The sequence below is a fragment of the Hippopotamus amphibius genome, chromosome 5, assembly GCF_030028045.1.
Source record: "Hippopotamus amphibius kiboko isolate mHipAmp2 chromosome 5, mHipAmp2.hap2, whole genome shotgun sequence".
NCBI classification, from domain to species: Eukaryota; Metazoa; Chordata; class Mammalia; order Artiodactyla; family Hippopotamidae; genus Hippopotamus; species Hippopotamus amphibius.
The window spans coordinates 39,219,677-39,246,231 of record NC_080190.1 but is presented as its reverse complement, the minus strand read 5'-3'; the positions used below and the strand labels follow the sequence as shown (position 1 = coordinate 39,246,231).

At 43.2% G+C, this 26,555-nt stretch overlaps 1 protein-coding gene across 1 annotated transcript; it reads right to left on the bottom strand.

Annotated features, from left to right (window-relative positions):
* Positions 1-9,056: 9,056 nt before the first annotated feature.
* Positions 9,057-25,632, bottom strand: ACTA2 (actin alpha 2, smooth muscle). The gene is made up of 9 exons (XM_057736265.1): positions 25,515-25,632; positions 21,653-21,807; positions 20,144-20,272; positions 17,465-17,575; positions 15,341-15,425; positions 14,797-14,958; positions 13,142-13,333; positions 11,713-11,894; positions 9,057-9,352 (listed from the first exon to the last, which is right to left on the bottom strand). Exons 2-9 carry the CDS (start codon positions 21,779-21,781, stop codon positions 9,209-9,211), a joined length of 1,134 nt encoding a protein of 377 aa, XP_057592248.1. The 5' UTR covers positions 21,782-21,807; positions 25,515-25,632; the 3' UTR covers positions 9,057-9,208.
* Between the last annotated feature and the right edge of the window lie 923 nt (positions 25,633-26,555).

Below are 26,555 nucleotides of genomic sequence, written 5' to 3'. Positions count from 1 at the left end.
GCCCAATGCACGGGGACTTGAATCTGCAGATGCCAGCAGCGAAGGGCAAATTAACTCTGCGAGACTCGTTCCACGGACAACCCACTTCCCCCCAAGGGATGCTGTCTTCAACGTCTTAGCATTTAAGGACAGCATGATATTCTGACATATTTGATCACAGGAAAAGATTATATATGTGTAATTTATTCAACTGAAAATGACTGTTGGGACTAGGGACAGTTGAGAAATGAATGGTATCCTCGGTGGAAACCAGTGGTACAGTAGTAGACCAAGAGGTTGTAAAAAGAGAGGCATGTGATGAAAAAACTGTGGCCATTGCATGGTGCCTAGAGATAGAAAGGACTCAGTTGAAAGCCAAGAACATTTAGCTTCTTAGATTTCTGGAGAGAATAGAAAGAGCTACTGTGAGCGCTCAGAGCCAATTATATCCCTTCTTAATACCAAATTAGAAGAGAACTTACTTTTCATTAAAAACGTATATCAGGGCTTCCTAGGTGGTGCAGTGGTTAAGAATCTGCCTGCCAAAGCAGGGGACACAAGTTTGATCCCTGCTCCAGGAAGATCCCACATGCCGCGGAGCTACTAAGCCCCTGTGCCACAACTATTGAACCTGTGCTTTAGAGCCCATGAGCCACAACTGTTGAGCCCATGTGCTGCAATTACTGAAGCCCATGCGCCTAGAGCCCGTGCTCCACAACAAGAGAAGCCACGGCAATGAGGACCCCACGCACCACCACGAAGAGTAGCCCCCACTCACCGCAACAAAAAAAGAAAGCCTACGCATAGCAAAAAAAAACAAACAAACAACAAAAAAAACCATATCATATCCCCTAAAGGAGTGGGGCGTTCTTGGCATTTTTATTCCCTTGCAAGGAGATGTGAAATCTCAGGCCTGAGACGACTTTTGAAAAGTTGCCCTTGAAGGGCATGTGGTTTTCTTATTGCCAGGTGCAAACACAACTAACCAAGACTTCCCAGGAGGATCTGTCACAGAGCTGAAGGACTCCTGGAGGCTGCAAACCTGTGACTCACGCCATATGGAAGCATGAGTTCCTGATGCTCTGTGTCTGAAAGAGGAGCCATACCCCTGGGGGCTGGGCTGGCCGGGAGCAGAGCCAACGTGAGTCACCCTGGAGCCCCAGGTGAGTGTGAGCGTGTGTGTGGGGGCGGGCTGGTGCGTGACCCTGGATGTTCCCGGGAAGAGTTTCCTCCGGAAGAGCTCGTTCACAGCAGGCAGTGAAGCTCCCTCTAATGAATATGAATCCATCCAGGCCCCATTTGCCACTTTCTTACCTTCAAAGGCAAAGATAGTTCATTTCTTTTCAGATTTGTGCTTCTGTGGAAAATGAACCAATGATGCCTGAGCCTCCTTTGTTTGTTTTTTTTTCAATTTTTATTAGAGTATAGTTGATTTACAATGTTGCGTAAGTTGCTGCTTTGCAGCAAAGTGTATCAGGTATACATATACATATATTTCCTCTTTCTTAGATTCTTTTCCCATATAGGTCATTACAGAGTTATGAGAATTTCCTTTGGTTTTGAATGCTAGTCTGTATGTACTCAGTGCCTGGCGTCTGGTATGTACTTGTTATGGGTTGAGTTGTGTCTCCCCAGAATTCATATGTTGACGTCCTAACCCTTATTACCTCAAAATGTGACTGTATTTGGAAATAGAACCTTTAGAGAGGTAGTTGAGTTAAAATTTGGCCACTAGAGGGGGCCCTAATCCAATGTGACTGATGTCTTTATGAGAAGAGCTCAGGACACACACACAGGAAAGACCCTGTGATGACACAAGGAGAGGATGGCTGTTTACAGGGAGAGAGGCCTCAGAAGAAACCAGATCCGCCGACACCTTGATCTCTGACTCCCAGGAACTGTCAGAAAATAAATTTCTGTTGTTTAAGCCACCCAGTCTGTGGTCTTTTCTTACAGCCACCCTAGCAAACTAACACAGCACTCAAAAAATATTACTGAATTTGTTTTATTTTTTCTCAGAGATGGAATGGAAATGACTTTCTTTGTTGTCATGCAGGAATCATTCTCTTCTCCATAGACCCTGTCAGTTAGAGAGGAGCAAAGCAGGATGTCTGTGGATTATTCTCAGCTACTGAAGTTATTCCTAGTTGCTTTTTCGTAGAATTTTGCTCGTGGGAAAAATGGCATTATATTTGAGATACAGTGTCAGTCAAGGCCACATCCTAGAACTGGTTCAGTATTTCCCCTCCAATACATCCCCTGCTACAGCCCCTTTAGTCGTGCTGGAAACTGCCTTATTACAATGGCTTGGACTTAAACTGCAATTTCTGTTGCAAAACCAGCTACAGTTGTCCCAAATGTGGAAAGCAGATGTTTCTCTTACAGCATGTCTTGCAGAATTTTCTAGCAAGCGAATGTCTTCTGTGAAAAGGATGCTTGAGAAATGTCATGTATTGGGCAGGGTAAAGGAAGAAAGGTAAACTTTCAGCTCCTTATTCTTAAAAGACTTTAGCTTGTTATTTATTGTGAAGATCAATGTGCAAAGAACTCTTCTCTGGGTTTGTTTTTTTTTAAGAAACTTGTTTCCTTTTCTAGCATCTTGGCTCTTCAAGGGGCAAGAATGTATTTTTCTTGGGGGCAGCTCACAAAAACATTAGTTAGGTTGGGGAGTTGCAGAAGATGAGGGATAGAAAACAGCAATGTGGAGAAGGACCTTGCTGGAGGGAAGGTTGAATTAGAATATTGCAGACGGCAGACCGGCTTTACTTAATTTGTTTGAAGTCAATGTCTTGGGCATTATCTAGACAAAAAGACATTCTAAAACCAACTGGAGATAATTAGTTTAGTTTAGTTTTGTCTTGTTCTACCTCTATCAGGGAGGATTGACTGTTCATCTGCATCAAGAGCTGACTGTGAAAAACTGAAATTGTTTACTCAAAGTAGTCATTGTCTCTGTGGGTCCCAGATGTATCGGTGTAAAGAATGGTGAATCTGTATTCTTGAGTCTGAAGACTATGTTTAAAATTCCTCTCTTCAGTTTTTCAAGAGAAAACGTTTATAGGTTGCTCAAAAGATAAGCTCCATTATGTTTCCTCCTAACATAAAGGCTGATGAACAAGGAAAACAACCAGAAGAAATTTACTCTATCCTTGACTTCGGGCAAGGTTTCTTTACCTATAGAAATGAGGTGTGTGAATTAACTGATGTTGCAGGTTTCTTTCAGCTTTGAAGCTTTGTACTTTACTGATGTTTTTTTCCAGGGCAATACACAATTTTTTTTTTATTAAAATAATTTATTGAGGTGAAATTCACATGACACAAAATTAACCATTTTAAAGTGAACCATTAAGTGACAGTTAGTACATTGTGTTGTACAACCATCACTTCTTTCTTGTTCCAAAACATTTCCATTTCTCCAAAGTGAAACTCCTTACCCATTAAGCCATTTATCCCCATTCCCCTCCCCCAACCTGTGGCAATCACCAATCTGCATTCTGTTTCTATGGATTTTTCTATCCTAGAGATTTTATATGGTTGGAATCATAAAACGTGAACTTTTGTGTCTGGCTTCTTTTATTTAGCGTAACGTTTTAAAGGTCCATCCATGTTGTAACATGTACATCAGCGAATTCCTTTTCATCCATTGTGTGTGTATATCACAGTTTGTTTATCCACTCATCCATCAATGGACCATTTGGGTTGTTTCCACCTTTTGGCTATTGTGAATAGTGCTGCTATAAGCATGCGTGTACGTGTATTTGTTTCAGTATGTTTTCAATTCTTTTGGTTATATATTTAGCAGTGGAATTGCAGGGTCATGTGGTAATTTTGCGCTTACCTTTTCCACAGCAGCTAAACCATTTTATATTCCCACCAACAATGTACAAGCGTTCCAATTTCTTCACATCCTTGCCAGCACATTACTTTTTATTATTATAGCCATTTTAGTAGTTGTGATGTGGTATCTCATTGTAGTTTTGACAAAGCAATACATTATTCTTTTTTTTAAAGATTTGTTAATTATTTTAGTTTTATTTATTTATTTTTTGGTTGCTTTGGGTCTTCGTTGCTGCACATGGGCTTTCTCTAGTTGTGGCGAATGGGGGCTACTCTTGGTTGTGGTGCGTGGGCTTCTCATTGTGGTGGCTTCTCTTGCTGCAGAGCACGGGCTCTAGGCGCGTGGGCTTCAGTAGTTATGGCACATGGGCTCAGTAGTTGTAGCTCAAGGGCTCTAGAGCACAGGCTCAGTAGTTGTGGTACACAGGCTTAGTTGCTCCATGGCATGTGGGATCTTCCCAGACCAGAGCTCGAACTCGTGTCTGCTGCATTGACAGGTGGATTCTTAACCACTGTGCCACCAGGGAAGTCCCTATTAATTCTTTTAAAGTCAACTTTTAATAATAAAATCAGAGGTGATGGTGGAGGCGTCTGAGACTTCTAGAACCCACTCTCATCACACTCATTGTTGTGGGTGACTAGTACCAGGCCTTTATCATGTTCACGAGAACCAAGTTCAGAAGCAAGATTTTATTTTATCAAGGATGGTCAACTCTTTGGGCTGCATAGGATTAGAACTACAGAAGAGAAAACAACCAACCAGAGCCACAGTATAGTGCTCTAAAATACTACTTTTGCTTTTCATTAAATGCAATGGTTTATGCACTCATAAGGCAGAAGATCACATCAGAACATTCATCTGAAATCACAACTCTTTCTGTTTTTCTTTGAAGTATTTATTTTAATTACTTATTTTTTTCTGGCTGCGTTGGATCTTAGTTGTGGCACGCAGGATCTTTGTTGTGGTGCGTGGACTTCTCTCTAGTTGTGGCGCACGGGCTCCAGAGTGCATGGGCTCTGTAGTTTGCAGCACTGGGGCTCTCTAACTGAGGCGCAAGGGCTCAGTAGTTGCGGCATGTGGGCTTAGTTGTCCCACAGCATGTGGGATCTTAGTTCCCCAACCAGGGATCGAACCTGCGTCCCCTGCATTAGAAGGCGGATTCTTAACCACTGGGCCACCAGGGAAGTCCCCGCTTTTTCTGTTTTTAAGAATGAGGGTTAGCTCTAAATTTGGAGGATAAGATTAGCGGGCTTAATATATTTTTGTCTGAGTAGGTGATGCCATTTTGTAAAGGAAAGTTGAAGTTAAATGATGTGAGGCCGTTTCTTAAGGAGTTATAGATTGTAGCAGATGCAGAGAGAGCAAAAGGGGGGATGGGGGAAGAAGTGATCCAATGAAAGGACCAAGGAATAAGGTTCAAAACTAAATGTGGTGGGAAAGAAATAGAAGACAAACTCTAAGAAGAATATGAGATTATGAAAAGGACATATTTTGCTTTGGTGTGACTACACTGCTTTTTCTCCAACGATAGGAAACCTGCTTAAGGACACCTGAGCTTTAGGCCACTGAAAACTGTCATGAACTACACTACAGAGGAGCCTGTTTCATCATCTGTTTACCTTGAAGACAAGAAGTTACAAAACTAATCAGGCAAATGGTAATCATGTATATTTCCTTCCGTCTTTAAGGGGCATGAAGTTACCACAAGAGGAACAGTCTGGAATAGCCGGAGCCATCAGGAACAAGTTAGAGTGAGAGGTGGTGGTTTAGGGTGTTCATTTCCCAGATACATTTCTGAAATTGAGATGAAGAATTGAATTAACCTGCAAGAGGAATTGCCCAGGAATTGCAAATGAATCAGAGGTAGCAAAGTTCTCACTCAACATTGCCTTAACTGCTTGTAATCGGTGTCTGATTTTGAGACGGACATTTCACAGAGAAAATGTTATGAACTCTACTTTGGAAAATTGTGAAGTATAGTCGTACTTCTAAAGTGTATGTGTGGGTCCAGTTTTTTGTGTTCTCTTTTCTACGCATGCAGCATCCTCTCCCATCTCTGGGCCTCTGCCTGGAACACATTCCCTGTATACTCTACTTTCTCTCGTCCAGCCTCAACCCTCTCACTCACTCCTTTTTACCAAGTTAACTCTTACTCTGTAAGCCTCTGCTTAAGCACAACCTCCTCAGGGAGGCATCCCTGAGGTCATAAGAGCTCATGCCCCATGTTTCCACTTTTGTAATTCTCATGATGCACTCTAGCTTGTGGTTTAATGTCCATTTTCCCCATAGATTGTAAGTTTCATCCAGACAGAACTTTGTTGTCTCTCTAGAATGTGCCCTTCAAACATTACCTGAATTGACTTGGCTCTCCTAGGAATAAACATTACTTAAACATCTGGTTTTCATATTCTGATGCAGAAGAACCACGCCCCCAGCTGTCCCATCCCCTTCTTTTTTTTGTCTGATCTTTCTGAATAAGCCTAGTTGCAATTAGTGAGTGTGTTGACCCAGAAAGCCCCTTCCCTTGCAGTAATTGCAAATTCTTTAACAGGCTGTTCTTTGTTTGAAATCCTGCTAAAAGTACTCAAGCTCAGCCTGGCTACACAAACGATGCAGCACAGACAACAGAGAATTATTCGTTTATAAAAAATAATGTTTCCTCCTGCTCATATGCTCACAGCAAAGGTTGCTTGATGTGGATCAATGTTATTAAAAACTCAGGTCATCTTCAGGGGCTGTATAAGCTTGTTGCCAGGAAACTGGTGGCCATAGAAGAAGAGTGTTAGAGTTTGGTTTGCTATTGATAGGGTAGAGAAGAGGACTCTGGAAGCAGCCAGTCCTGTCTGTTGCTGGGTGTGGAAATTCACGTGAGGCTCATCAAAAGACGCTGCCACCTGTCCAGCCCTCCAAGTCATGGGCATCTGTGGAATTGAGGAGGGGAGTTACTGATCTATGACTGGGAGAAGGTGCTTAGGCGCTACAGCTGGGTGCTCACAAGGAACGAACATTTCACTAACGCACATTCAGTGGGTGGTTCTGGTTTTCCTGATTTTTGCCTCTGGCCTCGCCAGTTTCCAGATTCTCTGACTGTTCTAAATGTCCTTTTTTTTACTGGTGAGCTCACGCCCTCTGGTGCTGAATGTGAAGTACAACAGTACAGCCAACGTGGTTCACTTTACCTAAACCCTGCAGTGACTATGGAAATGCTTGATGATTTTTGCCTCAATTATGAAAGTAATGTTTCCAAGTACGCTAATCCTTAAGTTTCAATCTAGTGGGTATGGAGTGCCTTTCCTGGTAAGCATAAATTTGCAACTGGGAAATTTCAATCGTAGCATGTTACAGTGGTTTTCATGTTTTGATGTGCAGAAGAATCACCAGGGACATCGATTAAAGATCAAGTTCCCAGGCCACAGCTCCAGACCTCCTAGTTCAGCAGGCTTTGGGTTTCCCAGAAACCTGTCCATTTAAAATGAGCCCCCAGTGAGGCTGACCTGTGTGCCCTGCTCTTTGAGAAATGCTGGCTTAAAGGCTAAGAGTATGGCTTTGGAACCCAGCCTAAGTCCCATCTCTGCCAGTAGTAGAACATTGGGTATGCTCCTCAACCACTCACAGCCTTGGCTGATCCATCTGTAAAAAGGCAGTGAGGATATCCACTCCATAGGGCTGTTGTAGGATGAAATGAGATTCTAGTATAAAGGGCTTGGCAGGATCTGGTCATGACAGGTACCAGGCACATGCCAGCTCTTATTATCTGTAGTAATAATCCTAATTAGGTCAAGTTACAGGGGAGAAGACCAGGGGAAGCTTGGATTTACTGGACCAAACAGGCATTCAATCTTTGACTCCGAGGTCTCTGCAGTGAGATGCTGCCATGGACAGAGACCCCCCTCCTCACTCCCAAGGACGACCAGCGGCTGCTGACCCCACTCAGATGTTTCTACCCAGGAGAACAAGTGGCATCCAGCCGGGGAGCTTCGAGGATGCTGAACGGCCTGGGCAGAAAACTGCTTTGAGACGAAGATGCTTAAGGGCAGGGAAAGTACTTATACATCTTTGTACCTCCCGGGCCAGTTGGCTAAAAGAGAAGTTGGCAGCTCTCCTATATAATGATATTAAGCGAACAACTTTTGTTTCTTCCTCTATAAAATGTTTGGAATTAGCATATACACACTGCTATATATAAAATAGATAACTGAGACTTCCCTGGTGGTCCAGTGGTTAAGACTCCCCATTTCCACTGCAGGGGGCATGGGTTCGAGCCCTGGTCTGGGAACTAAGATCCTCCATGCCACGTGGTGCGGCCAAAAAAAAAAAAATTGATAACCAACAAGGACCTACTGTATAGAACAGGGAATTCTACTCAATAGTTTGTAATAACATATAAGGGAAAAGAATCTGAAAAAACAGTTATGTATGTGTGTGTATAACTTAATCACTCTGGTGTACACCTGAAACTAACAACTTTGTAAGTCAACTATACTTGAATAAAAAATTAATGTCAAATAACACAAAATGAGCATGAAAATATTTTCCCCATAGAGTTCTGAAGAACACATGAGTGAAGATCTGTGGAATCCCTTAGTGGTGATGGTTGACACCAGTGGTCCTTGGAAAGTATTCATTGTTTTTCCCCTCCTTTCTGGTGTGAAAGTATCTGTAGTATCATTTTCAGAGACGGATACTGATCAGGAGAAGGGAAACAGATGATTTAGATGTGTATTGAGATTTTAGAGCACTGTTTCTGTTTTTTTTAAAATCTAGGACTTAAATGTCATACTTTATTTTCATATATATTTAAGTTTAATATTATATATAAAAGTCATATATATGTGCATTATAACATATGTATGTATGTGTGTGTACACGCGCGTGTCCACACGCGTGTGCACCCCCCCCCCCCACAGAGTTATTGTTTTATTTTCACCCATCAGGCTACCTGTCAGGAAGTTATAGAGAGCAAAGTTATATAATGACTCAGCAAGTTGTGGAGTCAGTGTGGATTATCCTATTGATACATTTTAATCCATGTGTACGTTTATCTCCTGTGTATTTTCAAATGCTTCCCATTTACAGCATTGGTTGGTACCTCCCATGTTAATGTGAGTCTACCCTTTTCTGGGAAACTTACACATCCTGGTTGTCATGTCCTCGGCCTCACCACTAGAGGGAGCCACTCTGTAACGAGTGAGGTCAACGTAACAGAAATAACAGCATCAGTGCCGATCAGAGGCCAGGGTGACAGGTTACAGGTAACGTATTTAAGATTTATTAAAAAACACGTAGGTAATGAGCCAGAGCTTTGGCTAGGAATGATTTGGAAAGGAATTGAAGGCCTTATTCCACAAAACATTCACAGTGTGTGCTGGAGACAGAGAGCAGGGAAGTGTTCTAGAAGCATTTGCGGTGGACGATGGACGGCCCGGCCTCGTCATACTCCTGTTTGCTGATCCACATCTGCTGGAAGGTGGACAGAGAGGCCAGGATGGAGCCGCCAATCCAGACAGAGTATTTGCGCTCGGGAGGGGCAATGATCTGTTGGTGAGGATGAGAAAGCAGGGCCGTTAGTGCATAGGACCGGGCCTAGCATTCCAGCATAGTCCGGATTTGGGGGCCCCGGATGAAGTTTCATGGACTACAGGGACAGTCTCAGCTGTTAGATGCTGAACCCGAACCCTAACCCGTGGGGTGTGAATAGGTTGTGGACCTAGAGATTCTTCAATGAGTATGTTTGGTTTCCCTGCTTTCTTTCACACAATCTATTCCAAAGCATCTAGGACGCCTCTCCTGCATTCAGTCTACTATTGGGCAAACTGAAACTTAGTCCCAAATCCTGCACAGCCTCCCCTTAAGCCCTGACAATGTCCCTGATTTCCATAAGCTGTTCTTAGAACTCAGCACGATATACAGTCTGTGGACACAAACAACAGCAACTTCAAGGAGAAGTTTTGATTGTGCCAGAACTTACCACATAAGAATGTACTATAGACCTGATTGAGTCCACTGAGATGCACTGTTTAACACTGAGGGCTCAGGGTCCCCCATTGGAATGAACAGTCCCCTGAGGCAGGTCCGGATTAAGCTGTACTGGCTGGCCCTACTCACTGCACAGGCCTGGCATGTAAGGGCGTGCTGACATTTCTTAAATCAATGAATGGTTTAGGCTCGGAGAGCAGTGAATCAGGTCAAGGGTATGTCTACCTACAGCAACTCTAAAAATAGCTATATTTGAGTAATCCCAGATTCCACACCAGACTTGGCTACTTGCATAGGAATGAATATGGACATTTGGGCCAATAGATAAGGTATTTCTGAAACCATGGTGAAGGCTTTAATTTCTGTTTATCCCTTGAGCTCTGGTTGAACAATTAATTTTTAATACAAGAAGCTGATAACTACTGAGCACTTACCATGTGCCGAGTACTGTGCTAAGCATTTTACTTGTACGATCCTCATAACTACTTTGAAGAGTAAGTACTGAATTACTCCCATATTCCAAATGCAGAAACAGAGACTGAGAGTTTAAGTAATTGACCTTAGCCACACTGGTTGGTACATGTCAGACCGACTATGCAAACCTGGACCTTTACCAGGTATTTTCTGGTTTTTGTTTTGTTTTGTTCTAGAAATAACTTTTCATTTTCAGATAATTTTAGATTTACAGAGAAGTAAAGACAGTACAGCGAGTTCCTATAGACCACCCCCTACCCCCATTCAGTTTCAGTTTCCCATCATGTCATTATCTTACTGTCCCAGGTTTTTAACGGTTTGCTCTCACCACATTGGAGCTCACAGTTCTACATTCATGTCTATTCAAGACTGCAAGTTTGGAGAACTAGCAACTACCCAGCTCTAGTTGAGTGTCTGTCATATGCCCCAACTCTGGTTGGCTTTGTCAGCAAGCCCACTGTATGGTTTCATGTCCCTCCTTCCGGGGTGGGAGGATGAGGGGGTAAGTGCCCATTGGAAGGGCATCCGAGAAACACAAATCCTCAGAAAACAGTCTCTCTCCTCTCACCCCACAGTCCTTCCGAGCCTCCGATGTGGAGAGAGTCTAGTCCACCCTGTTATGTTAGTTGCAGACCCTTTCCAAAAAAACAAAAGTGCAAATAACAGAGAACTTGCCTCAATACCGCTCGTGTGTGTGAATTGCACCCAGAGTGCCCCTTCTCCTGGGATGTGGATCAGAGGGTCCCAGCCTGGCTTCCTGATTTCAGAGTGATAATAACCTTTGAGAAGTCATCAGCCACATGTAAGTTTGCCTTCAAAGAATGAACGCCTTTTAATCTGAGTTTCTTTGACTGTGACTCAAAACTCACACAATGTAGGGGTCCTGGTGGCTCAGGGACTGAGCTTGGTCATCCTGGGGTCATGCTGCGCTTTTGAGCAGTTGTATCAAACGGTGTGTCAGACAGAGAGATGAAGATAAAATTCTAATTCCTGGCCATGGAGATGGAGTCACATTTAGTACCAGAAGAAGAGTATACACTATTGAATCTACAGGGTTTACACCTCTTCAGAAATGTCGGGCTCATCTGTAATATTTGTAATGTTCTATATGAGATGCACTATTTTCATGATGAGGAAAAACAACAAAATGTGTATTTTAATGAGCTATGGACTCATGGAAGGCTCTATGGACCTTCATTGCAGCTGCTGAAAGTAGCTGATTGACAAGGATAAGTATACCTTACATTTTGTACAAGATAATTCAACTTCTCTATGAACTGAACTGACATATCCTTTAAAGTTTGGGATTGGTGGACTTTTACCCACTGCCTAGCTCTGAAACCTGTGAGTGCATGTGACCAAGATGTAGCCTCTGAGGAGTCCTTCACCTCTGGTTGTAGGGCTGGCATTGCCAGCTGCATACACAGGTTATCACCGAACCATACCTTGATCTTCATGGTGCTGGGCGCCAGGGCCGTGATCTCTTTCTGCATGCGGTCGGCAATGCCAGGGTACATGGTGGTGCCCCCAGAGAGGACGTTGTTAGCATAGAGGTCCTTCCTGATGTCAATATCGCATTTCATGATGCTGTTGTAGGTGGTTTCATGGATGCCAGCAGACTCCATCCCTGGAAAAGAGACACAGGCCATGGTCCTTGGGTGGTGAATAAAACCCAGACTGACATGGAAGACGACTTGAGCAACTGGATGATCTTACACTGGACCAAAGCTAAGCAAGCATGATGTTCTAGGAACCACCCATTTCAGGACCAAAAGGGCCTCCCATGCCCCATTTCCTCCTGCTTCTTGTCTAAGCAGGAAGCCCTGCCTCAGCGTGTCTGGGAGGGTGGGAGGCTACAACATCATATCCCTAATTTTTAATAGACTCACTACTATAAATGATTCAAATAAGAAGCAAAGCCTTCAGATTCCCTGCAGAAGGTCCCACACTGAGCCAAAGTCACAGCAGCTGCTCAGAACTCTCCCAAGTCTCTCTTTGGCTGCTGCCTTATTTCACCCCTCAAAGCCAAATGGTGCTGAATCAACAAAAGGAAATCTTCATTTCATTTGGACAAAGACTCATTTTTCTTCAATCTTGATAATTTTTTTGGTCTGAATTTCTTGTTAATTTCTGACATGGGTCTTTTGAAAAGAACCTCTAGATAGATGGCCTTTCATGTTTTGCACTTTTATGACGTAATACTAATAATGCTTCGTGATTAATTACTGCCAATATCTAATAATCATTGAGTGCTTGTATTGGCCTGGTACTGGGCTAAGTGCCACCTCCACATCTTACGTAATCCTCACAGCCACCCTATGACATGGGTACTGTGACAATCCTCGTTTTATAGATGAGGACACTGAGACTTCAAAGTCCAAGATCATGAATAGAGAATTAAGACTCAAACCCAGGCTCACCCCTCTCAGAGCCTGCCCTCTATAAACAACTATGTTAACGTGTCTCCCAAGGTCAATGCTAATGTAGGATCAGGCATTTCCATTTTTCTCTCCCCCTATTATTCCCAAACTCAGCATTCAACCCATCCTTCCCATCCATCTGGTGGCGCCACTGTGTCCTAAGCACAGACAGTATCTGATTCTTTCACTATAAACCAGACACCAAGAATGCTTTGGGCTTGACTACAACATAGACAATGTTTTCTTAAAAAGAAAACTCCTTTTCTGGCCTCCTTAAGTTTTCTCACCTTAAAAAGGTGGCATTCTTTCCCTTGCCCTTGTTTAGAAATGCACTTGGCTTTGTGGCCCCTGTCCCACGTCCCCACACGCAGAAGGAAACTGGGGGCCGAGGGTCAGCTGGGAGCAGGAGGAGAGGGTGCTCTCCCCGGAAGCAAGGGTAGGGCATGCTGCCTACCGATGAACGAGGGCTGGAACAGGGTCTCTGGGCAGCGGAAGCGCTCATTCCCAATGGTGATCACCTGCCCGTCAGGCAGCTCGTAGCTCTTCTCAAGGGAGGAGGAGGATGCAGCAGTGGCCATCTCGTTTTCAAAGTCCAGGGCTACGTAGCACAGTTTCTCCTTGATGTCCCGGACAATCTCACGCTCAGCTGTCAACGAGATACAAACATGGTGGCAAACCTTAGTGTTTGCACAGGTGGTAAAAATCCATCTGCCCTACTTCAGAGTCTCTACAAAGTGTATAAATGCAATATTACATTCTGCAACCCCAAATCAATCTGGGCAATTAAATAATAGGTCCACTAGGGAGTCATTTCTGTTTCCTAGCAGAGCGCCTCACACATGGAAGGTTTCTAGCAAATGCTGTCTGGAAAGTGCAGGACAGGATGAAACTGAGCTGCCTAGAGACAGCCAAAGAGCAGGAAATCCTTTTGTACATTAACTTTTTTGCATGATTACCTAATGGATCTCAATTATAAGTGCTTCATAATAGTTTGTTATATTGGATTTTCAATTGACCAGGAAGACTCTTGCTGAAGCAACCCCTTAGCGGCCCCTACAGTTTCAGAGAGCTCCAGAGACCCATGTCGTCTGGCCCAGGTAGATTCAAGTTCAAACTCTTGGAAAATTCATCACCTTCCAGAAAAGGCAGCCCCTGGCTCAGGACCAGAACCAATAGAGAAGGCCCCAGTGGTGCCTGGAAGACGTGGGCAGGCAGACCCCTTTCAGACTCCCACCCTCTGAAGTTCTAAGCTATTGGTTCCACTGGGGCCCCTGGGAACCTTTTGGAAGCATCTTGGAATTCTTTGTAGGGAGCAGAGGAGGAACAGAATTCACTCAACTCCCTATCCCCAAAGGAGATTTTAACATCTTCAGGGCTCAAACTTGAATTCTAGAATAAGCCTCAGGCATGTCCAGAAACCTAAACATTTGGACAAGACCAAATTGGCCAGGGAGGGCAGGCAGCTAGGGTCAAGGGCACTGAGGGTGTCCCGACATCTCTAGTACTGTCTGCCTCTGCCTCTTGTAGATAGAGACCAGGTGGCACCAGTTTACAGTCTGAAGACAAATGTGTCACTGCCTGCTGGGTTGGTATTAATAGTCACCAACAAGTGTTGCATGCTTCCATGGAGCCAGGAATTCCACGTGCATGATCTCATTTACTACTCACAACACCCTTGTGAGAAAGAGTCTGTGATTATTCTTACAAATGAAGAGGCTATGGCTTAATGAACTTGGGCATCTTGTCCAAGATCACACAGCAAGTGAGTGGCAGAATTGGGCCCCAAGTCCTGTCGAGATGTCTTCAAAGACTGCCAATTACCATGCCATACTATCTTCACTCTGCATATGTAGAATGGAAGGGATTAAAAAGTGTTCAAAGTATGCAGCTCTGACTAGCTCATAATACCTGATGGTTATAACTGTTCTTCTCAAGGAAACGTAATCGTTTTGCAATTTCACAAAGCAAAATACCTGTGCTTTGCCCTGGGCATTAGAGTCAGGCCTCTATCTGCAAGGCTCCCTCCCATTGTTTCCTCGGATAATCACCGCTTCCGGGAAGAAGACCCTGCCCCCACATCCCCTTCCTTTACCTCCCCACAGGCCTCACCGGTGGTCACGAAGGAATAGCCTCGCTCAGTCAGGATCTTCATGAGGTAGTCGGTGAGATCTCGGCCAGCCAGATCCAGACGCATGATGGCGTGGGGCAGGGCGTAGCCCTCGTAGATGGGCACGTTGTGGGTAACACCATCTCCAGAGTCCAGCACAATGCCTGGGGAACAATTGTGCACCATAGAAGTCGCCAAAGCAGCTGGTGGGTGATCACTTACTGGTCTTGTAGAAGGGGAATTTCTAAGTCTCTTATTTGAAAGGAAGGAAGGAAGACATTTGATAGGACAGGAGAAGTGGGGCAGGACTGGGTAAAGAAAAAAAAAATAGAGAGCAGGAAGAGGGAAACAATAGGAGAAGTCCTCCTGGAAATACAAGTTAAAGGGCTTATTTTTAAAGGTGAGAAGAAGACCTATTAGGGCTGGGATTAACCCTGTCAATTCTAACTAACCCCCAATCCATCACAACCCACGTGTTTACAAACTGTTAAATCCTATAACTGATGGTGTATGCAACTGAGGCTCTCACCCTTCCCAGCCACCTACCTGTTGTACGCCCAGAGGCGTAGAGGGACAGCACTGCCTGAATAGCCACATACATGGCTGGGACATTGAAAGTCTCAAACATGATCTGCAAAGCAACCCAAAGAGCTGAGTTAGTGATGCTGCCAGTCTTACCGAGAATGCACAAAAGAGCATCTTGTGGATGAATGCAGATGGGCCTGCCTGGTTCTGGGTAGAGGAAACTAAGGTAAAGAAGAGCCAGGGCAGCCTTGGTTACTTACTGGTCCAGGAGAAATGAAGGTGTAAATGGAGAGACCATTACACCAGTGACCTGATGGCCTGGGGAGGGGAAGGGGCAGTGTGTATACATGACCAGCCACGTATAAGGAGGGTCTAGCTTCTGGCCCTGGCCCTGACTTGAATGGGACCTGGGAGAATTCACCAAACGAACACACTGTGGGCTTCATTCCAGGTCTCTTGATTATAAATGGAGGAGGGGTTTGGATGAGAAGTTCACACTGACGCTCCTCGAGTGCGAACATTCCAGGGCTTAATACTGTTATCAAAGCCAAAAGAAACAAAAGACAGCATCCAGGTTTTGACCTCTCTGGTGTAAGAAAAAGGCTTTTTTTGTTGTTTTTTTGGCCAAGCGACTTGTGGCTCTGAGTTCCCTGACCGGGGACTGAACCCAGGCCCTCGGCAGTGAAAGCGCAGAGTCCTAACCACTGGACCGCCAGGGAATTTCCAAAAGAGGCCTTTTAAACCTGCAGCTCAGACTGGTTGAGATGAGCTCCATGCTGTGGTCTGTCTGAGGTTCCATTTAATCTGTTCCACTTTTTTATGTAGTTGCTGGGTCAATGCCAGCCCTAGAGTCTGAGGCCACTCTGGCTGCAGTGAAGGAGCCCTGATTCCTGGAAGGGAACTGCCTGCTGGTAAAAGAGAACCAAGTATGAATGTCAATGCGGCAGCTCATGCAGTTCAGGGACACAATTAGAACCAGAGTCCCTGCAGGTCAAGCATTAGAAATCTGTGCCCACGGAGATGCCCACAGACCTCCATTTCTCCATCTGCAAAACCCTCCCTGGTCTATTAACCAGAGTGAGTATCTAGCATCATTTGCTAGAAGGCCATAATTCCCAACTATTTTTTTTTTTACCATTCACAGGAACAATAGCCCCCATAAGAAACAACTTCTCTTACTACATGAGCACTTCCCAGGCACACGGATGTTCCCCTGTAGAGAACGGCTGCTAGTGTGTTGGTGTAGCACCTAGAGCTCTGCGGAGAAAAAGGCCCTGCAGTATTTACATTCATTATTCTCTGAGGTCAGAAGATCGTGGGCCAAATCCAAGCTCTGCCACTTCCAGCTATGTGACCTTGGGACAATCACCTAATGTACTTGTCTCATTTTCTTCATGTATATTTCAGAATAATAATATCTCCTACTTTACGTTGTTAAGATTTAAAGAGACAATGCATGTAAAATGCTTAGCCCAGTGCTTAACCATAGCAAGCATGAAATTGACACTAGGCGTATTTATTTAGCAGCTCATCCAAACTGGAAACCTTGTCTGGCTGGTGGAATGGATGGTTTCCTGCTCCAAAGTCCTTGAGTTTCACACAAGTCACAATAATGACAATACTAACTATGGGTTGAATGTTATTGTACCAGGTACCATGAAACACATTTAGCATTTGCCTCATTAATCTTCACATCAATCCTTTGAAAAATAATAGTACTAATATTATTCCCAACATATGGACAAGGAAACTGAGGCTCTGAGAAATTAAGTGGATTCTTTAAAGTCACATAGCTGATAAGTGACAGGTGGAGTTTTCACACCAGGATCTGTCTGACTCCAGGACCAAAATTCCCCACTTTATGTTATCCTGCATTTTGAAATGACTTCTTAGATGTTTTTAACCTAAACATGTCACCTTTTCAGTTGAATCTCAGAAATTTCCTGTTGCTCTTGGAACCGAGGGGCCGTTCCTGCAGTAAGGATGCCAGTGCCATCAGTATGCTCCTGGCCTTTGGAACCCTGGAGAGTTGCCAGCTCGTGAGTGGACTGTTGGGTGGGCCTTCTCGCTGCTGTCCTGCACAGCCCCTTTCACACACGACTTTCCCCAAACCCCAAAGTGCTGGGTCCTGGAGTGGATATTTACCTGGGTCATTTTCTCTCGGTTGGCTTTGGGGTTCAGGGGTGCCTCGGTGAGCAGGGTTGGATGCTCTTCGGGGGCAACACGAAGCTCATTGTAGAAAGAGTGGTGCCAGATCTAGCAGGGGGACCGAGGAAAAGCACAATGATATGACGCAGTAGGGGCACTGCAGTCCTCAAAAAGGGACCAGAATGAGCTAATGAAACCAGGTCCAAATAAAATGCTACGGGTACTCATTATGTGTCCACATTTTTACAGATGCAGAGACTGAAGCTCAAAGACTATGAGGCACTTACCTGAGGATTCACACCTAGTAGGTGGATGATCAAAAACCCAAACCCAGGTCTATGAGGCAGGATGGTGTAGTGGTTAAGGGCACAGGCTCTGGAGTCAAACCTGGGTTTGAATCCCGGCTTAACCACTTCTTGGTTATTATGTGAGCTTAGACAAATTTTAACCCTTCTCGGCAACAATCTCTCCATGGGTAATATAAAAATAATTTGTATGTCTTTGTGAAACTTGAGGCAGGGAACCCTAGAGTTACTATTTAGCCCATGCCTGGCCTAGTGTAAATGTTACTATTATTCAACTATATCTTCTTTACCCCCATTTCCACTTTAGTTAATATTCATGGGCAGATGACTTAGTGTAGCAAGTAAAAGGACAAATGAATGAATATATGAGTGGATGAATGAAGCTGACCTGAAAACCTAATTGCCATTTTTAATATTTAAGGGAAATTTTCCTCCCCTCCATCCCCTTCTTTACTCCCCAGGGCTGAGAGGAGCCTGACCCGGTCGGCACACTCTGAACCTTTCGTTCGTGGGCAGGCTGTTAGCCTTCAGGTGTTTCCAAAAAAAGCCAGTGCCTATTTCTAGCGTGTCTATGTGATATACTTTGGACATACTTGTGTTTGCTTCATGGTTGAGCATCCTCTTTATTTTTCTTTACTTTTATTTTTTGAGCTGTTTCTTTTTTAATTTAATTTTTATTTTATATTGGAGCAGAGTGTAGTTGATTTATAATGTAGTGTTAGTTTCAGGTGTACAGATAAGTGGTTCAGTTATACATATCCACATATCCATTCTTTTTCAGATTCTTTTCCCATGTAGGTTATTACAGAATATTGAGTAGAGTTCCCTGTGAGCATCCTCTTCAATCCCTGCATGCCATAAAGAACAAACCATTGTGAAAAGAGTTCAGTTAATTATTTTTAAAAGCCTGAAAATTCTCCACTACCACCAGAAATCATTCAGATTTAAAACAAAATAAAACAAGAACTGCTGGTGAAAGTTCATACATTAACAAAAGCTAGATCGGCTTTAAAGATTCTCTATCTTGGTGCAGTTTCTTTGGTTTTGAATTTGTAGTTTCTAGAAAGGAAATGAGACTCCTGAAAGTTCTGCTCCTTTGATGGAATAAAAGCAGCACAGTGCTCACGAAATCAAAAAAGAAAAAAGTGAAGAAAAAAAGAAATTCTGCCAATTGTATTATATACTATGGGTACTCTGAAACATCGTTTAAAAACCAACCAGTCGCTCTCTCTCTCTCTCCTATCTCTCTCTCTCCAGAAGACACTTTGCATTTAAATTTTAGAAATGATGGAATGCTTTATTTGTTTCCAGGATCTTTCTCCAGGTGCATCCCTTCTGAGATGCTGCTAGCTCCATGGAGAAACTCTGAAAAGAGTATTTTTCCCATAACTATTAATATCTTCTCTTCAGTGCAAACTGCAATCTTAACTAAATCCAGAATCTTAGACTCAGTAAACCTAATGAAACACAATTTTTGTAGAGAAGCAGAGGTTTCAGCATTATTAATGATACATTCTAGCAACACTATTTTCTTTTAAACTAGTGAGAGAGAGAGAGAGAGAGTGAGAGCATGGAGCTGACAGATATATAAAAGTCCAGATGTTCTGGTTCTAATATATTTGCTGCATTTTAAAAATTTAAGTCGCTTTCTCATTGTTTCTTCTGCTTTTTCTGTGATCACTTGTGTTTCCGTGATGCCTAATAACAACCATGGAAATCCTAGGATTTAACTCTTCTCCTCATCAGCCCTTCTCTATGGGTCTGGAAGATAAAGATTTCACTTACTGCAGCACAGGGAGACACTGTTTAAAATATTTATTTAAAAATTTTTGTCACTTGCTGGTGCTTCAATGTGTTGAGGGACATTCAAGAATGTACCAAATCTACAGTGTCACAGCCCCTTTTCTATAGTGAAAACTACATATATACGTATATATATTTAATATTCAGGGTGAGTTAATGAAAAAATTTCAAGAATGGGGAATGTGGGTGAAGGCAACTCCCAGCTCTTCAACCCCTTGTTCTCCTGGTTGCTGCTCATATAATGCTTCTCCTCAGAGGGCAGGCCAGTTGACTGAGCAATAGAGTATTAATTCCCACCACTGGCCAAAAACTACTGTTTTCCTCTGCGGAGCTAGCTCCCTCTAATTGGTTTATAAAAACCTGTTAGGCAAGGGACTTGCTTTTCGGATTTTTGTTTTTTTTTAAAGAAACAGTTCAGGATTTTTTTTTTTTTTCAGTTAATAATAATCTAGGAGGAACATCAACAAGTAAAAGTACACTTGGGCAAAGTGAGCCAGTTCTTTCCCCCAGCAGCAGCAAGATGTTTGGAATCCGGAGCCACAGGAATTCCGCACAAGTCTCCTGGTACCTTTTCCATGTCGTCCCAGTTGGTGATGATGCCGTGTTCTATTGGGTACTTCAGGGTCAGGATTCCTCTCTTGCTTTGCGCTTCATCACCCACGTAGCTGTCTTTTTGTCCCATTCCCACCATCACTCCCTAAAAAGGTTCAATACATTACGAGCCAGCCTCTCTCGGAACTTGTGAACTGATTACAGTGCAAACACAAAGCGTTAAATCATTGCAGAAAGTTCCTTCCAGTACCAGCAATGATATGCTGAGTCCTACCGTCACCAGGTTCTTAAGAAACATCCCTTAGTTGATTGGAAACAGGCCTGAATAGGGCTCCAAATAGCAGGGAGCCCGGGGGTACATGCGGCAACCTTACACTGTGTCGTGTACCTTCTGTGTTCCTTGATGGGCTCTCTTAGGGCAAGGATTGTGTGTGTCCTGTTCGCCACTATGACAAATTGCCTGGCATGTATTCGGTACTCAATCATCATTTTTTGAATGGATATATAAAATTGTACATATTAGTTAAATGGCATTTTGCTTCTTACAAATCCTTCAAATTGTAATTTTGAAGTTGTTATCTACCCAAGAGTGCATCTAACTGCTATAAGCAGAAAGCATTATTTCTACAAGTGACCACTCAGTGCTTGATTTCTCATAGATAACTTCATACCAATCAAAGTTAAGACATATGCCTAAAGTAGTGGGATGTATTTTTTAATCATTAAGGTAAAGTTTTAAACAGAGAGAATTCTCATTACTAAAATTTAAAATTGCACTGGAGTGATTTAGAATTGCAAAACAGTCATGGCTACTATAGTTCCAAAGTAGTGATTTGTGCAAAATATCTCCATCACAAAAGTTCAACAAAGAGAGTTCATTCGTTGGGGGAGGCTTCTATTATTTGTTCTTGTGCATCTATGCCAAATTGAAAGTTAAATATCAATCGCATAGGCTCAATGTGCAAAATATATTTCTGCTGTAAAGGAGAATTTCTGAGATGGAACCCTCCGTTTTTACCCTGGGGCTGCCACCAGCATTTTGTTTCTACGAAATGTTATGTAAAATTACCACGTGGCTGCTCACATGTATTTTGTTGGCAGCTAACAGATGTAAAATTACATTTGGTAACAACGCTTACTTTCCTCTAACGTTAGTTTCTTTGAAAGTGAGTGACCTGGGCTTTACTTCAATTTCTTTCCAAAGAGTAGCTATGGAATATATCAAGTAACTCATAAATATTTCTGATGAGGATGCTAATGACAAGGATTACATTTAGACACACAGGATTTATGAAAAGGAGTCAGACTTTGTATCAGATAGACATCCAACAGATAATCTATCAACACTGTATGTTAAATTGGCACTTATTTCTAGACATCAATCATCAGAGGTACATTTTTAACAAGGTTACATTATTTCTGGGCAGAGAGCAACAGACAATCTATGAATACCCATGGACCCAGAGACTTAGAGAGGCCAAATCTATAGCCTTGTTTTATTCTGTTCCAGAGAAAATTTTCTCACCTGATGTCTGGGACGTCCCACAATGGACGGGAAAACAGCCCTGGGAGCATCATCCCCAGCAAAGCCAGCCTTACAGAGCCCAGAGCCATTGTCACACACCAGGGCGGTGCTGTCCTCTTCTTCACACATCTTGGCTGGAGCTACTTCACGGGGTCCTGCAGGGAACAGGGAGGAAGCCGCTTCTGCTGTAATACAGCAGTCTTGGCTCGAATGTGACCACTCCCACCTTCCAGGCTGGATTAGACCCCATCCTGTGTACTCCTAGAGCGCCCTCTGCTGATTCTTATCTAACACAGCATTTATCTCAAATTAGACTGAGAACTTTTTATAACTAAAACTCTGATCTCCACGGTCATACAACAGGTCTCTCGCCCGGTGGCTGGCACCTCACATGTGCTCACAAGCACTTTAAAGACTGAATAAGCAAGTGAATGAATGAACTACTGCAGAGCACATATGGAATATCAGACCACAAGATCAGATATTCACAGGGACAAGTCATTTGTTAAAGAAGTATCTGGAATTTGCTGTCTGTATCCAACCATATTCACATTTTTCTAGATATAACTTCATATTTTTTTCAAAAATGTATATTGTGAGGAATGGGCAGCATGTGAAAATTGGGAAACATTGCAACATTTAATGTAAAATGTTTAAAATAAAATTCTCTTTGGGATCCTGAAGAAATTAAATTTTACCCTTGGAAAAACAGTACAACCAATCAAAACTTTCCAAGAAGGTGCTTTAAATTTTAGGGGCCACAGTTATTCCATTAATAAAAATCACTGCTAATCTATAAGTCCAACAAGTCAGGCTGTGTTCAAAAAAATTACACATCATGCAGTAGAATGCTTTGTTGCCATTAAGAAAGATAAATAGAAGGATAAGTTACAGGTATATTCTTATGTACTACTAAGAGAAAGTAACATTGTATGATCCCATTAAATGTGTATTTTTATGAAAAGATTAATCATATTTACCACAATTAGAAAAAGATTAATCATATTTACCAAGATGTTGATGGGGGTTATTTTTGAAGTGGTGAATTTTCTAGGTGTTTTAAATTATCATCCCTGGGTTCTGTAATATTTTCTAAATTTCCTAAATAAATTGAGCATGTATTCTTTTAGTAAGAAAACAATATTTTAAATATCCCATGTTTAAACTTGGATCCTATGACAAAATTTGGAAAGCTGGAGCAAAAGTAACAACCTAAAGATTTGGGAAATTGAAGGCTTATTAGAGAACACTTTTATTAATCCCTTATTTCTACAAATGAGAAAACTCAGGGGACGTGATTTACTCAAGGGCACACAGGGCTTTACAGCCAAAATTGAACTAGAGATCAGGTCCCCTTGGCTACCCCTCAGCTTTCAATCCAGACCCCTTCCATTTTCCAAGCAGAATTAGATAAAAATAGTCTTTAAAGAGCAGGACACCCAGAGTTCTCTGACTGACTGTGAGATAGTAGGATTTCAGGTTCAGGAAGAGTCTTCTAAGTTTGTGAGCTCATTGCATCCCCAGACCTAGATATAAAAGGCAACTCTTTTAAGGAAATTTCTGGGAAGAAAAGGGGAAAAAAGCTATTACAATTTGAGTTGTGCCAGGCCATTCCCATGAAACCAATGCTGCATCTTTCCAAATGCCTAGAACTTCCATGGTAGTGCCTCATGTAACATATCCCTTTACAAAGAACATGAACCTCAACAGAGAGGACATATCTTAAAATCCAGGACATGTACTGTCACCGCCAACTGACAAACAAGGAAATCAAGACTCAAGTCGGAATGATTTGTCCAAGATCCCCACAATGGTAAAGTTAGGACAATAAAGATTACAGCACAGGATGATTATGGGCTTGGACTCAAGTCTCACTGTCTGGATTTGAGTGTAGGTTTCACCACTTAGAAGCTGTGTGACTTAGTAAATTATTTAACGGCTCTAAACCAGTTTCTTTATCTATGAAACAACAATAATATCTATATTCAGCACATAGAGTTCTTATAGGGATTAGATTTTTTTAAAAGGCATTTAAAATAATTGATAATGGCATATACATTATGAATTCTCAGTAAATATTATTTTAAAATTATTAGTATAATTATGCGATTATTATCATTATCCGGATCTTTGTATTTCTAGTCTTTGCTTTCTTTCCACACTGCCTCCAGGCTAAGCACAGAAACCTTCAACTTATGGATTCTGCTTGTAAGAATGGAGAATGAGGGTTATCAATGGCCGACTTTTTCCTTTCCCACCCTTCCCTTCCCTTTCCGGACACTAAAAGGCAGTCATGTGATTTGGCTTCCTTCCTAGCAGATTAAGAAGCAAGAAGAGAGATGAGACATGTATGGGAGAGGAGGCAGAAGAAGCAGTCGGAGTCGGAGGCACGTGTCTGAGGCAGCCAGCACCAGGTCAGCAGCCTCTCTGGATGTGCTAAGCAGACTTTCCAAACCAGAAGGAAGAGCTGAAAATAGGGTAAAATATTCAGAATTAGGAGGCTCTGAAAATGTGATGGTGTGATCTCCATGAATATTTATGTCCTTAATAACCTTTCCCGTGGGCAGGACGGGTTTGGGGGAGTGTTAGAATGCAATGCAGAAAAAGTAGGCTTGACCCTCAGCATCTGCAAGCATGCAGAAAAAAAAAGAAAAAAATCTCAAAATTTAGTAAATGTGTCTCTATTTGGCAAAAAAAAAAAGTGTCCAGGAAGATTTTTAAAATCCCTAAAACAATCACTGTCATTAGAGAACTCTGTGTCCCCAGAAAGGAGCCGGCTCAGTGATTTACAACTCTTATCTAACCTGATGAGCAGCTGGGTTTGGAGCAAAGTATTTCCTAATTAGGTAAAACACACTTGAATGTCTGCTTTTGGAACGGCACCCGGGTCAGGGGGTTTGCTCCAACCGACTGGAGTGCATCTTGTGCCAAAAATGAGGAGTCAGTGGGAGGGGAATGTTCCAGTTCCCAGCTCAGCGGTCTTGAAATGCAAACCATATTTAGTCATGAATGAGAAAATGGAAGGAAAATCTCAGCATGAAAACTCCAGTCTGGGCTGAAGCTGCCAAACCCTGATTTACAGTGAACATCAGCCTAGGGTGGCAGGCTGGCTCCTCGGGCCCCCGCCAGCTGAGAAATGCAAACCCGACATCCCATGGGCTGAAACACAAACAGCTGTCAGGCGCACACTGGGCTCCCTCCCTCTTTCTTCACAAAGATTCAGTTGGGTTCCTGCTGCGCTCTGCTGCAAACGACCAACCAACCAAGACGCATATATCCTGAAGTGTAAGCTCACAGTTACACGCAAGAGGCTTTCCCACAGAGGACACTACCAATGAGAGCCAGAGGCACCCAGATGCAAATGCACAGAGTCAATATCAAAGGCTAGGCAATTGACCTTTGTTCAGTTCTAGAATCCACTTCCAGACACCATAGCGGCACCGAAAGTACAGTCCACCGAAAAATCCCCACACCAAATCTGAACCACAAGCAGATACTGGAGTTTCCAGTGCCTAAATATAAATCATCGTATAACTTACTGCAAACAGCTAGACTGCATCTCTGAAATGTGCTGCAAGACCCGGCTGTTGGTTTAGTATAAACAGAGTTTGCAGCTGACACACGTAGATTTCACTCCATCTTCCTCTCCTCACCCTTCTCAACACCAGGCTGCATCTTGGCTTTGTTTTTAAGGTTAGATAATTAGAGCTAAAAGCTACAGTCATGTTAGTAGTACAACCTTCATTCAAAAATTTCAGAGTGTGTGAGCCTGGCCAAAATCCCCAGAGATGACATCTGAGTATACTGGGGAATGTCAGAGCTGCTGGAATCTAAGTCACATCCCTGGGCCGGTGCCACTTACCCTGAAAGTGCTCTGCTGGGCTTCTCTGCTCTGGGTGGTGTTCAGGGAAGCTGAACGCTGAAGGGTTATATAGCCCCTCGGACTGCTCCCCTCCCACTTGCTTCCCAAACAAGGAACAAAGACAGACTTGAGTCCTCCGTTCAGTCTAACACAACCATATAGGGACCAAAGCACAAAACTCTCTAATCTGGGTGGCCGGAGGCCTGGGTGTCTTCCACTGCATTCCACTGCTCTGCTCATGAAACGGGAGGCAGCTCAGCTGCCTGTGGGAGATAAACACCCCAAGCCTTCGGAACAACTGCTGAAATGCCCAGAGATACTGAGTGGAGCGTCCTGGGGCAGATGCAGGCACAGTTCGCACATTCCTCAGGAGATGCCAGCCAGCTGTCTGGCTAGGATTTGGGGGCATTTCCTCATGCACTGAGCACAGAAAGAAGTGGCCTCTGAGGAGTAGGGACTTTTAAAACATTCTCCTACAGATGTGAAGGAGATGCTGCAACGGTCCACAAGTACGGGGGGGAGTGAGGACTTGGTGGTTGTCAGTGCTGGGTTTATGAATCGAGTCTGTGGGGGGTGTTGATGGAAGTAGGGATTGAAGTGGAGACTGGGTTGAGGGTCCATGTTTCACAGAGGTGCTTGGCGGTCAGAATGACCTTAACCATCTTGGTCTCCTGGTTCATTAGCTATTTCTGCTAATTTGTCCTGAGCAATGTAGCAGCACGATAGGGGCCGTCCTTCCAGCAGGGTTTGTGCAGGCACCTGTTACAGAAGCAGCCTGAGAGCAAAGGACGTGTTTAAGGGAAGGCTCTCTGAGCCTCTCTCGCCCCGCTCACCCATTTGACAGGTGCCAGAGAGACCAGGTGACCTAGGCATTCCTCAAAGGAAGGTGGTGAGAAAACACAAGTCTGGCCTTAAGCTGTCATTCCTGCATGACAATGGATAACTTCAGTGCTTTCACATTTGCCTGCTATCCTCTGCCAAGCCAAGGTTCTAACTAAATTCACGATAGAAATATTTTTGATGGATACCACGAGCGTTTCT